Source organism: Psittacula echo, assembly GCF_963264785.1.
Source record: "Psittacula echo genome assembly, chromosome: 8".
Taxonomy (NCBI): domain Eukaryota; kingdom Metazoa; phylum Chordata; class Aves; order Psittaciformes; family Psittacidae; genus Psittacula; species Psittacula echo.
In genome coordinates, this window is record NC_137744.1 from 8,417,575 (window position 1) to 8,430,942 (window position 13,368).

At 50.2% G+C, this 13,368-nt stretch overlaps 1 protein-coding gene across 1 annotated transcript in view; it reads right to left on the bottom strand.

Annotated features, from left to right (window-relative positions):
• Window positions 1-261: 261 nt before the first annotated feature.
• SLC16A2 (solute carrier family 16 member 2) overlaps window positions 262-13,368 on the bottom strand; it is a gene marked incomplete at its 5' end in the record, with an annotated part of 33,201 nt that continues 20,094 nt past the window's right edge. The window contains 5 exons of the mRNA XM_080624461.1: window positions 262-959; window positions 2,248-2,476; window positions 3,004-3,147; window positions 3,562-4,024; window positions 7,433-7,577. Coding sequence (XP_080480587.1) covers window positions 739-959; window positions 2,248-2,476; window positions 3,004-3,147; window positions 3,562-4,024; window positions 7,433-7,577 — 1,202 coding nt within the window. The 3' untranslated portion in view covers window positions 262-738. The remainder of the gene's footprint in view (window positions 960-2,247; window positions 2,477-3,003; window positions 3,148-3,561; window positions 4,025-7,432; window positions 7,578-13,368) is intronic.

The following is a 13,368-nucleotide window of genomic DNA, read 5'->3' on the forward strand; positions in this document are numbered from 1 at the left end:
AACAGAGGTGGAAAGTGGCTAAGGGACCTGCTGGTCTCGTCCATGTATTTTTAAGGCATATTTTGCAGGAACATGTTGCTCCTGCGTGGCTCTGGTGGATGAGAGTGGAAAGACAGGAGCTGGCTAAGCTCCCCATGGTCCCAGCTGCAGCTCCCTGGTGTGTGGGAAAGCAGCGGAAAAGGAGACAAGAAGGTTAAAGCAGGACACGCCGATCGTTTATTTGGTTTGTGCATTGGACTAAAGCAGCCTTTTTCCTTCTTCCGATCTGCTGGCTCCAAACCAGCCTCTGGTGCTGGACGGGAGGGGGCTGTCCTGCTTGGACATGACACCCAAGTGGCACCGGAGGCAAAGGATGGGCAGCTGCTTCCACAAGCTCCATCTGCAGCCTGCTTTGAAAAGGCATTTGTTAGCTGTAAACCTCTGTTGTGACGTATAGAAAACCAGGGAGAGGAGCGGAGATCGATCGAGTTTGGATCCTGGTGAGAAAGTTCTCCTTAGAAAAATGGTTAAAGGGAAAAAAAAAAAAACAAAACCAGGCTTTGAAACCAAAATTGTCCCCCAAAAAAGAGCGTTTCTGCTAGTTAAAAGCCTTTAACTAGAAGAACTTTGTGTGGGTTATTCTTTTACAAACATAGTGCATCTGCAATCACTGGGAATTACGGTCCGTCGAGGAAAGGACCTGTGCTTGGGCTATGGAGAGGCTGCTGGTGGTGACAGTGAGTGTCGGTGAGCGGGGTGTTATATGTGTGCTTCAGAGGCTGGACAGCCTGGCAGCAGCTCCCCGTTCACCACCGCCTCCGAGGACAGCATCTTGTCTTTGCCAGAATCCAGGCGCTGCTTCTTCAGCATCCTCTGATGGACCAGTGGGACAACAGAGAGCACCAAGCCGCCGATGATGGGGGGGACTCCAGCAAAATAAAAGGCTGCGTCGTAATTCCCAAAATAATCATTGAGGTATCCTGAAAGAGAGGAACAACAGTGATTATAGCCATGTCAGTCTAATGACCAGCTCGTTTCCTCCCTTGAATGCTCCAACCACCAGATCTGGGTTTTTAAACCAATCCTTTTTCCATTGCATTCCTTGGAGTTTGTATGCCCCCGATTAAAGGATGTGCACAGCCAGCATTGTGTAGCAAGGAAGCCAAGCCAAGCCTCAGCTGTCCTTCCTATGTAACCAGAACAGGACACAATTGGCACACATCCCAAACAATCCCATGCACAAGCTGAGGCAGTGTTAAACAGCCAGACACTTCAGGTGACTCTTCCCAGCCCCTTGCCGGCCAAGAGCTCATAATAAAAATGGGCAGAGGTTGCTCCTCTGCAGATGACCTCCACTTGGAAGGCAAACCTCCCTGGTTTGCTTATCGATATTTGATCTACATGGGAATGTCAGCCAGTTACAAACAATAACTGATCCCTTAAAAACCAATGGGGTTCTGCACTTGTTGGTTTGGCAAGTTCTGACACAGCCAGGAATCCTTGGAGAATAACACACTGCTATTTATCAGCACTGGAATATCCCTCCTGCCTGGGGATTATGTCCATGAAACGAGCCCCTTCACTCAGCAAGCCTGATGCAAAGGTACTGCAGCAGCACCCTAACAGCAAGACATCTGCAACCCCCATGTTCCTTCACAGGGGTGTTAAACTGAATCTGGCTGCCAGAAGCAGAAAGAACAGAGGCACTTAAACAGCTTTAGCTTTGCAATTGCTGATGCAGACATTCTGCTGCTCAAGGGCCAGCTTCTTCAAAGTGCTCACTGTTAGAAACATTGTGGTTATCACTGTGCTTAAACTCATACCCAGGTCTTCGGAAGACCTGGGGGTGGTTCCATGGTGGTTCGGGTGGTTCCATCTTTTACATTGATTCAGCAATCCAAGGGCTGAAGTTATCTATTAGCCATCAGTCTCTAGATATCTAAAATGACTTCTAAAACATTAATGTCTGCCATTTTTTAACTCACCTTCAAACAGAAATCAGTTAATATGATCTTGGGTCATTCTCACTGTTTCCCCTCTGGTCACCTTTCACCACCCTGGAGAAAGGCCCCAAGATGCTACAGGACATAGCAATGAAGTGATGCTACACCCATACTTTAACCCCCATGCAACATGATAACCCAGAAAATTCAAATATATTCAATATATCTGATCTCACACCAAAATATCACCACAGCTGAAAGCTTCTACAAGGATCTGCCCCCTCCCAACAGCTGGGTCCAGGTCCGGCACCGTGGCACTACCAACCTGCTATCGGCGTACCCGCGGTCATGGGCACAGCCATCAGCCCCATGAGGTACCCTATGGCCTGGGATGCCTGCATGGGCCCCACCAGCTCGAAGGCAATGGGGGCCATGATGGTGGTGAAGAAGCCATCGCAAAGGCCGAGGAAGAGGCAGATGACAATGACACCCTCAAACCCTTGGCACTGGGGAATCATCATGCAGAGGATGCCCAACAGCATGAAGGATGCAACCTGGGGAGACAAAAGTGGGCACGTCACTGGGGTGCAGGATGAGTGGGGATGGGCAGCAGGAAGTATCATGAAGATGATCCTGAACAGGTCAATGACATCGCTGCCTCCTCTGGACCCAGCAATGCCATCCGGCCTCTGCTCTCATCTCGGAGAGGCCTTTATGAATAACCTTTTAAGAAGCTTTAGGAAGGATTATCTGCTGGATTAGCTGCTACATTTCAGCAGTTTGTTCTTCAGAAACCACAGGAAGGTGAGAGGCTGTCCAGCAATTTGGGATGAGCTGGTACAACTGATTTTGATTGGTGAGGACACCGAGACCTCAAGTCAAGGGTGTAACTTCTCTGTGCACCTTTCTATAATAAATATTCTTCCCTAACAGCAGACAAGGGTGTTAGTTAATAACCAGAAAAGGATTGCAGTCTGTAGTTGACAGTGACTAAGCAGAGTGCTAATACTGACGTAGAGATGCTATCCCCTGACCCATAGTGGTTAGCCAGCAGCTACATGGAGGGTTAGACACAACATACCTGCAGGTAAATCTTCTTCAGCCCGGGAATGCAGTCACCAATGCGGCCTGCAGTCAAGCGCCCCAGCCCTGCCATGGCTCCAAGGCAAACAAGGAGGATCCAGTCCTTTTTGGTTTCTTGAAATCGCTTCTCCACGTATTTTACCTAGGATGAAGGGAAGGATGCAAGGATGTGAATCCTCAGTTAATCCCTCTCATATCCTAAAAAAGGGACGAGACTTCCCACAGAGAGCTTGTGGTTGTGTGACCCTCATGCCTACACCAAGGTGACCTGCACACACCAACCCAGCAGCCTCCTCTTCTCCTGTTACCAATGCTTGTTCTCAGGAGCCATGTGAAGCGACCACTCTGCACACCCTGGCACAGAGGACAAACAGCAGCATTACCAAGCTGCCTCCTCCCATCATTCTCCCTGTTTACAGGACACGCCTGCAGCAGTTTCTTAGCTTCAAGGCTTTTGGTGGCCCTTTCCCTAATGCCCATCTCCACCTTCCCACCTCTTCCTTGCCTGCATGGAGAGGGACCTCCCTTCAATTCCAGTCCTAGCCAAGGCTCTCACCAGGTTCATGTAGGGTACAAGATATCCCAGGACAGCAGTAGCGATGCCAAAGGCCCAAATCCGATAGGTCTTCCTCCGGAAAATCCTCAAGTTGAAATACTTGCGTGTCTGAGACCAGCATTGCTGCCTCATGCTCCGGCTGCCCAGCTTGTCCTGCCCATCCTGCCGAGAGTCACAAGAAGGTGGCAAAATGGGCCGATAGGTCATGGACAAGAATATCTGGATGAGCATTAAGGCACTGAGTACTTGGAAAGTATGTGCCAGCCCAATGGCTTCCCCAACAATCTTCAGGAAGAAGGGAAGTGGCACGGAGATGAGGCAGCTGCCACCGGCCACGATGCCGTTGGCCAAGCCAAGGCGGCGCTTGAAGTAGTGACCAAGGATGACCAGCGAGGGCTGGAAGGCGAAGGAGCTGCCACAGCCAAAGAGGATCCCATACGTGAAATAACGAACTTCCAGAGACCTAGTGGGGAAAAATCCAGAACACATGGAGGTGGTTACGTTATGCACAGGTAAGGAAGTCTTCTCCCCTGTGGTCCTGAGTCAAGACCCAGGTCTCACATGCCACAGGTGCTACACAGACAGGCTGGCCTTAAAGAGCTTATTCCCTAGCCAAAGCAAGGATTATCCTCATTTCACAGCTGGCACGTTAAATCTTCCAGAACATGAAGGCTAGCTTGGGGGTGCTTTCTCAAAGAGGAGAGGGCAGCAACCAACCTGCCCTCCTTGGGAAGATGACCTAGCATGAATGGTTTTTAAACTACAACAAGCAAGGTTTTCTAAAGGTAGCCAGGGTGGGTTATTTTTAGCTGGAAATACACTTTTTCCCCACTGAAAGGACTAATTGAAAACATTCTGCACCGAGTGCTTGAAAGCAGAAGGCACCAGCCTTGTTGGTTATTAGGCACTTAGGAAGGAAACATTGAGTTTCTGCCCAGACTCCAGGCTGGTTAATTAAGTTGTTGTTCTTTAAGCTGCTCTGGGACCTTCAATTAGACAGTTAATCAATCTCATTTGTACCTTACACTAGTAGCTGCTCTCAAGGAGGGAGCGAAGTGGCTGCTCTACACAACAGGTGGAGAGCCCTTGGAAGGAGCCATTTCCCAATTGCCCTCCCAGTTTTGTCAACAAAAGCAGCTGAGAAAGGAGCCTAAATTTAGGCAGTGCAAATAACCCATTGTGCTGCTCGCCAGGTGAAAGACTTCTCTCCATCCCCATGCAGTACACTCAGCTGTGAAAGTCCAGGAAGAGAGTGTGATGGGACCTTTTGGGCAGCTCACTGGCCATGCATGCTGCACAAACAGGGTCTTTACACCAACATTCAGAACAACTCATGCACTACTGAGAGCTGCTCATGCAGCAAGCAAGAAGACAGCAGCCCGGATCTAACAGAGAGTTTGAAGCTGAGAAAACATTTACAACCTCATAATTTCTTCCATTACATGCTTGTCTCTTTAGCTAGCCAAGCAGAGAGCAGAGCACACTTGCTGTACCCAACGGCCCAAAGACAAATGACTGTCACAAAAGGCAATTTCCAGCTACTCCAGAAGGAAGCCACATTAGAAACCCCTTCTGCAGGAGCCAGGCAAGCAGCTGAGAAATGCAGGCTGTCACTGACCTCCCACACACCAGCCTTGGCCATCTCGGCTGGGTCACACCAGCTTTGGCACTGCACTAAGCTGACGTGTTGGATAAATGGAGACAAATGGCGGTTGGCCATCTGCTCCGTGCTGATGCTAAGACACCCCTGCATGAGCATGGGCTCCTTTTAGCCATGCTTTTTAGCCAGGATTTCCCACTCTGCTTGCTGGGAATCGGCCATCTGCCCTGTGGTGGGATGGGCAGCATTATCTCCCTTGGCTAACAAGGTCTCCCATGGAAAGAGCTGATCATGAGTGCAGGAGACACCCCGATGCAAGGCAGCAAAGAAGAAAAGCTTTGCCCCAACCCCATCCAGAAAACTTCAGCCTTTCCCAGAGCTCTGCTTTTCACCATATTTGTTCCTTTAGTGGTTTTCACATGAAACTCCCAATACTTTGAGAGCAGGAGGTACTGAGCATGAGCTTTGGAGGCTCAGTGGCTGAGTGGTGTTCTGGATCAGCTCGATGAAGTGCTGGGAACCCCCTGCACCTCCATTTGGACAGAGCAAACCCGTTTCAGAGAAACCAGGAGATAAAGGCTTGTTCAGGCCTGATCCAGCCCTGCCTGAGCCCACCAAACCCAGGCTGTGTCCCCCTTTACAGCAGGAGCTCTTGAACAGCAGCTCCCTCTGCACCAGTGCATGTAGCACAGCTGGCAGTGAGTGGGTCATCTCCAGCTGTGGCTGGGGGAGCTGGCAAGGGGGACCAGAAAGAAAAGCTTCTCCATTGTTCTGGGTGAGCAGGACTTGCTAGCTCCAAATTTCAGGATTGGCCTTCACCATCCAGATGGAGCAATGCCAAATCCCACAGCCTTGCTGCTCTTCCTCTGGCTCGGCTGTGCTGAAGGCAGCTTCCCTCGCTGCAGTCCAGCTGCAAAGGGGCTCCTTTCTCCCTTAAAAGGCAGCCAAAGGAATGTGAACTGAGAGCAAAAAGGCAGGAAATGGGAATTTCAGCTCTGGAGCTCTCCTGGAAATAATACTCTTCTCTGTCTGTGCTGTTTGGGTTCTTTTTAAGCCAAACACAACGAACCACTGGCAGCAATACGGTCCCAAGAGCTCATTTTCTTTGCACGAACGTTTTACAAGGGGGGGGAGAATATTACAAGCTTCGTTGATTAGAAGGAAAGCAAGATTACATGGGAAGTGCCTGTGATCTGCACTGCCAGGAGCCCAGCATCCCTTCAGGACTGACTGCACTTTCTCTGATTACTATTATCTTTAGGAACACAAAGGGGTGGCACCTGCAGAGGAAGCTGCAGAGTGTGGTTCTTTCCACACTGCTGCCCATGCTGCTTCCCAAGGTGGTTTTAGCATTCCAAGGCCACTGGCTGAAATTTGCCACGGTCCCCAATCTCCCTCCATGTAATGGGGGCTCCCACAGCTGGGGACTTGGAGACCCATCGCACAGCACATATCCACAGGGAACCAGGGAGGGGGCAAACATGAAGGTTTCAATGACCAGGGTGAAAGGGAGCTGGTGGTTTGCTATCCTGTGCAGGCAGGGTGGGCAGAGAGGAGCACAGCACAGGCAACTTGCCCACTGGGAAACTAGTGCATACTTGCTTTAAAAAAAACCCACTTAAAGCATTTTAATTAAAACAATATTGATTTTAACTGAAATCCAACCCAAAGCAATGCTTTTTCTACAGAAAAACGATTCTTTGGAGGGTGTCTCCATAGTGCCCTTGAGGCTCCATTTTAACAAGTGCTGCATAAAGGAGCCCAGAGGTGACCTCTTCTTGCTCCCACAAAGATGCAAATGTCTTGGGTTGGAAAGACTCTCACACCGAATCAAGTATACCTAACATCCAAATGCACCCACCAAACTTACTAAGCATTAATTTACTTTCAGTACCAAATGCAAAACTGGTTGCAAAAGAGAATGGTTTTGTCCATGAGTGTCTCTTTGGAGCTGCCTGCAAGTGGCACCGCCAACTTCTCACTGTGTTTTAAAGATCAAATGAAGGACCTGAGAGCTGAAATCCCACAAACTAAAGCCCCTCACTCAGGTAAAATTTGCTGTCTTGGACAAAAGAGCAACTTGGTTCGGTTTGGAGAGTAACAGGCTGAGCGCACATGAGCTGCACGTGGGCTGCCAGGAGCCCTCTCATCTGGATGGAAACCGCCTGCTTTGCCCCAAAAGGCAGCAGCAACATGCAGGCAGAGGGGTTGGAGGGAACAGTGAGGAAGAGGAGCTTGCTGAGGAGCTGGATGGCCTCTCTGCAGCCTTACTTGGTGAAGGAGCTGGAAAGCAGCCCAATGAAGGCAATGGCAGCTCCTGTTGCTGCCGTGGTCCTGCAGCCGATCCGGTCGGTGAAGATGCTGACAATGGGAGAGCAGAAAAAAATCATGCCCATGGCCAAGGAGCCGACCCATGCTGTGGAGAAAGAGAAGAAAGGTGAACGTCAGGGTGGAACATTAAATAGGGGCCAGGAGGGGAAAAAACAAGGACTGACTCAAGCTTTGAAGGTGGCCATTCAGAGAAGCAGCCCCACCACACTGTTACTAATGGCACAGCTCACAAAGAACACCGTTATCAACTGCACTGCCCACCAGCATCATGGACAGGGTGCAATCTGCAGCATCTCACTGGTCATGTTTTCCTTCTATTCCCCTCCATGGGTTCACACGTGTCATAGGGAAGGTGCTGAGCTTTGCACACTTTTTTCTTAATGGCCCTTGTGTGATGAGGAGCCCTACATCCTGTAATGCAGGAGCCCTAATGATGCTTCCACTTATGCTGTTTCCATAAGGAGCCCCCCAAGCTCCTCAGAGCCCTCTACTCCCTGGCTTTGGCTATAAAGGATTTCCTGTCTTGAGCTATAGCTCTGTGTCCCCAGGTACCACACTCATCCAATCACCACTCCCCAGAGACAGGACTGCCCCACCTGCCCCTTGCCCCATGTTCAGTGGGAATTTCTCACTGCAGCTGAGCTGATGGGAGACACACAGGTTGTGCCAGGTTGGATCACAGCCATGGCCCTGCCAAGTGATGCCCAAGTGAATCATGATCTCATGTCTCTTTCCAACACACCTCTGGAGAAAACCACTGTCTGTCTGTCTATCTTTTTTTTCCAGAAGCTTTTATTATTTCCAGATTATTTCAGCTCATCATCTTCTCCCTGCCCTTCACTGTCTCTCTCTAATGGTTTCTGTGACTATTTTGGGAAGGGAAGGCAGGATTTCAAGAAAAGCAATGCGGTAAGGAAAACATCTCAGTTTACCAGCTCTGAGGAGAAGAAAGCGGTCCCCTTGGTTGGGCGTGAGGCAGGATGGACAGACAAAGGGGCCCCAACCCTACCTGGCACCAAGTGGAGGGACCTCCTGGAGCATCTCCCAGCTTCAGCTCTGGGCTGCCAAGCATGATCTGCCCCACACAGGCCCCAGGACATGTGCTCCTTGCTTTTTTTAATCCCTTTTTTGGGGCTGTTGTTTTTGCACCCAAACCAGACACTTTGCAAACCCTTTTAGCACAGCCCTGCACAATAACAACCCCTCCTTCAAGAGCCATGAGATCTTCAGAAAATAGCCAGGTCCCTTCAGAAAATAGCAAACCCTGGTTATGTAAGAGCCTGTCCAACCTCTGCCTTTCAGACAGGACCACACAAAGAAGCCCCTGCTAGCCCGGGAAGAACTGACCCTTCCAAATGAGTTATAAGTTTTTTAAGGATCCGATTTAGTCTGAAGTCTTCCTTAACAAATGCAGAGCAGAGCAATGAAAAGAAAAGCAAGGTCCAAGCTGGAACATTGTGGGACTTGCCAGGCTCTTGTCTCAACACCAAGCAAAATGCAGAAGGGTGAGGGAGACAGAGAGGACCCCCCTCTCCAGCTGATTTTCTTGGTTATAAACACAAGGCACAGTGCAATGAAAGTCCTTCTAATAGGATTAGGTGGCACAGCTCCAAAGAGCCGTCCAAAACAACTCCGAGAGGGGGTGAGGGGTGGGAGCAAAGCCAAGATGGAAAAGGCTCGTTAAATTGGATAATATACTTCCAGAAATGTTCCTTTTACTCCAGCCAAGGCAGTAAAATGTTAGATGGCCCCATCATGTTTGAAGTTTGTTATTTTTGGAAATTACTTTAAGAAATGCGGAAATAAAAGCATAAAGCAAAGTATTAAATTTAAAGGGCCAGATTCGGAGCTTAATAACGCAGAGATTTACATGCAAATAAGCAGTATCAGTCTCTGGCCCTAAAAACACACACTCACCTGCAGAGATCAAAGCAAACCCAGGGCGAGAGGCTCAGCAACTGGAGCTTAAAAGCTCCTCCAGCTTTGGGTTTGTCAAAAGGAGATAGCACTCAATTAAAACCGGTAAACACAAAAATAGAGTCCCGTGGCAAATTGCTCTACCTTAGAGAAAGGGCTTACCACAAGCAATGAATAAAAATAGGCTTGGGGAAGAACATAAAGTTAAAATTAGTAAGAACAATAGCCTCACTTCCAGAGCGGGGTTTTGTCTTTCCAGCGAAGCCCCGGGAAGCCAGGAGGGCTGGGCGAGCTCCAGCACTGGAAGGAAACCTCAGCAAGATCTGGGGGCAGGAGAAAGCCACCTCGGTCCCCACTTTGGTCCCAGCATGATTCACACCAAGGCAGCCCCTGGGGAAGGGGTTGTGTGATTCCTCTCACCCCCACACTCCCATTTTATTCCCAATGTGATAGTGGTGATCTCCTTCACCTGGGTCAGGGCAAGGCTGGAGGAAAGCCAAGGCAGAAAACCACAGGTTGGGATAAAAATGAGGTTCAAGTGAAGTGTGGTCCCAAACGTGCACCTTTAGACAGGGAGCCAGAGTCTCTGGATCTGCTCCAGGGAACGAGGGCTTATTTTTAGCAATCTGTGTAACACGGTATTGGAGTTTCTCCTGGATTTTCCTAGACATGAAGGGCAGAGGCAGCTATTCCTCTGGTGGAAACGAGACAGGGCTTAACCAGCCTGAGTCAGGGCTTCCCTTCGGCAGCTTCTCCGATGCTGGAGAAGTTATGACTTGATTTAAAGCCCACGGGATAAAAATAAAAAGAGGGGAATCTTTGCTTCTGATTTCCATCAGGTTTGGATGAGATCGTTAATTCCTCACCCGGCCACACCTCGCAACCCTCTGTGGCTGATAACCTGGGCGAGATACTGAAACACACAAAGACAAGCCCCCACAAGAGGCACAAAGCCTTATCAGTGGCGTGGTGTGATCAAGCAGATCCTGAAAGAAACGATGGACCGAATCCAGCTGGGGATGGGGCTGGAAGGAGCTCAAGAGCTGCGCAGAACTTGGACAGGAGTTGGGTTGAGACTTGATTGAGTCTCAAGGTGCCGTGAATCCAACCATGTCCCTGGAGTGCCAGCTGAAGGGGCTGGTTTTGGAGCTGCCTGGCTGGGTGCCACATAGGGATCTGGCTGGTGGTGGCCAAGAAACCCCCTCTCCAAGGGTTGGGGTTGCCTTCAAGAAGACACCAAAAGCTTCAGAAACCACCTCTTTAGGGTTTGTTTTGGGGTTTTTTTTTAGGGAAAAAAAGCATTTAAAGTGATCTCCTTTTGTGAGGGGTAGCAAAGATGACTTCTGATTTGGGGCTGGTAACATTAGAAGTGGCTCAACACATGCTATCCCTCCCTGAAAGCCACCTCTCAGCTCCCCCTGCTTGGCACTGTGAGATACAAGATCAGCCCTACCCATGTCACCCTGCTTCCACCCAAAATCCCTCCTGAAGGCAATAAAACAGCAGCTGGGGAGCCATGATCCCCCCCCAGATCATGTACCCAACTCCTCATTGCTTATTCTGGCATGGACCATGACATCCTGCTGCCACCCAGGCCACCGGCAGCCTCCACAGCTGATGGGACCTTCCTGGTGGTCCTAGGGATGCTTTGTGGTATGGAAAGAGCCCAGCATGGGGCGAGTGCCCCTTCACTGGAGCAGAGAGGTTGACCAAGGGGAGCATTCCACCAGCAGCCCTCCCACAGCATGATCACATAGGGTGAAGCTCCAACTATTCAAGGTGGGAATTGTTTATTCCCACCTTGACTCACAAAGACAGCCAAACTGTTGGCCTATGGCAGGTCCAAAGCAACGTGTCCTTCAGCATGGACAGGGGAATACAGTGGCTGAGGATCTCCAAGAAGAACATGATGCAGTGATGTAGGAGACGTGGCCAAGCTGAACCTTCATCCCTGGCACTGCTCACTCTGGGCTCAAGGCAGTAGAAACTGGGCAGGTGACCCATTTGACCATCAACCCAACATCAAGCTGTGCCCATGATGGAGCTCTGGTACCAGATGTCCTTCAGCCACTAGGTCCTCCTGCCAGCGAGTGCCAACGCTGCTGCAGACCCAGAGGAGAACTGGCACACGAGGGTCAGGACCTGCAATAGGGCTGGTGATGCCAAGGGACCAGGGAGGGCTATGAGCACCATGTCCACATGTTCATGGCAGCAAGAGACAGGCAGGACCCCTGGGGTCAGTCCAGGCAGGTCCCAGGTTCCAGACACCGGATCAGCTTTCTTTCATGCGTGGCCATCCCAAAAGGATGAAAAGCTCCTTGCTGGCTTTTTCCTGAGCTGAATAAGGTTTCTGGGAGCAGAGCAAGGTGGGTGGCAGGAAGGTGAGAAACAACAGGAGAATACATCACCGCTCCAAGACGCAGATCCTGGTATTTAGCTCATTGTTCCAAAAAACATCATTAAACCCTCGTACTGCGTAGCACTTGTGGCCAAGCCTATTTGTTCCTTTAAAAACTAATCTCCAGGGAGAGAGAAGGAAGGGACGTCGCTCTCAGACGTGCTTCCCCGCTGACCCAAATACCTCCGGCTGGAGGGATCAAGGGCCAGGAGGTGACCTCAGATCCGCCACTGGAGGAAGTGTCTTCCCTCGCTTCCCGCGGCTTCTCCCGCTTGTGCGGTGCAGCCAGGACACGACGGCTGCTGGAGGGGATGGGGACATGCTGCAGCGGGTCACCTTGCCCCGGTACTTGGCATTTCTTGGATGAGAGATGCGGCAGCCAAAGGTAATTCACTTCCATCTCCCCATCTGCACTGTTCCTCCAAGGAATAAGTAGCCTCTTGACTCCCGTTTTCTGAGGACAGGGAAGCTCTACTAGCATGATGAACCTCATCACACATCTTCAAAGCCCTTCCCAGCCCTACCCGGCTCCCTTTGCAGGTGGCCTGTAAGTCCAAGCAATCTGATGGCCCTACCTACATAGACACTGTGGGGAAGCAGACTGCTGTACCCATCCCCTGTGGAGCTGATGCATGCCACCCGCCGCACATCTGCAGTGGAAATGAAGCAGCTGTTTCATCTTGTGCCCTTAAAAAGCAATTTGCGTCATCCTCTTGCTCAAAGTACAGCCTGAAATGATCCTGACGGCTCGGCCCCATATGCTCAACACCCCCCATGGACCAAGCCCATCCCAGCAGGGTAGGTCAAGGCTTAGATGAAGGCAGACACAAAGTCACATCTGAGGAGGCCACTGCAATGCACAGCAGGAAGGGAAACTAAGCTAAAGAGCAGCAAACCAAAGCTGAGGAGCAGCTGTGCTCCTGTGGATGGGAGGTGGTGGTAGGGCCATGCAGTGGCAGCCACCATGCATCACGTGCAGCTAAAAGCCAGATAAACTCATTAATTGTATAGCAAGCCCTGCTTGGTACCATACCCTAAAGCTTCAGAACAAAGTCCTCCTTTATCAGGTTTGGCTCACTTCTCCCCCCCTTCCTTCTTTTGGAAACAACTCCATAAAAGACTGAAAATTGGAATAAATAGAATTATTCAGAGGAATTATTCAAGGTCAGGTCTGGCTAAAGACCCTTTCGGTGCCCTGTTTGTGACAGTATTAGGACAAACTAAGGAAAAGTGGGAATGTCACTGAACAAGTGGCAGCTACCGTCATCACTGTACATTCCCATGACCATGGATAACACAACAGCTTCTCAGAGACCAGACCCAGCAGGCATCCATCCGGTCTTTGCCATAGGAAACCTAAAGAATCAGGTTTTACCTGGTTCAGGGGCACAGGGAAGCAGAGCAGGACAGGATGGGAACGCGCTATGCTTTAAAACACACTACATCTCTCCCTATCAGGCCTCTCTGCCTTCCCTTGCTCTAAAGGACACAGGGGACTTTTAAGGGACAGTGCTCAGGCCACCTCCTGTAACCACTAAGTGGCAGATACCAGCTTATGTGA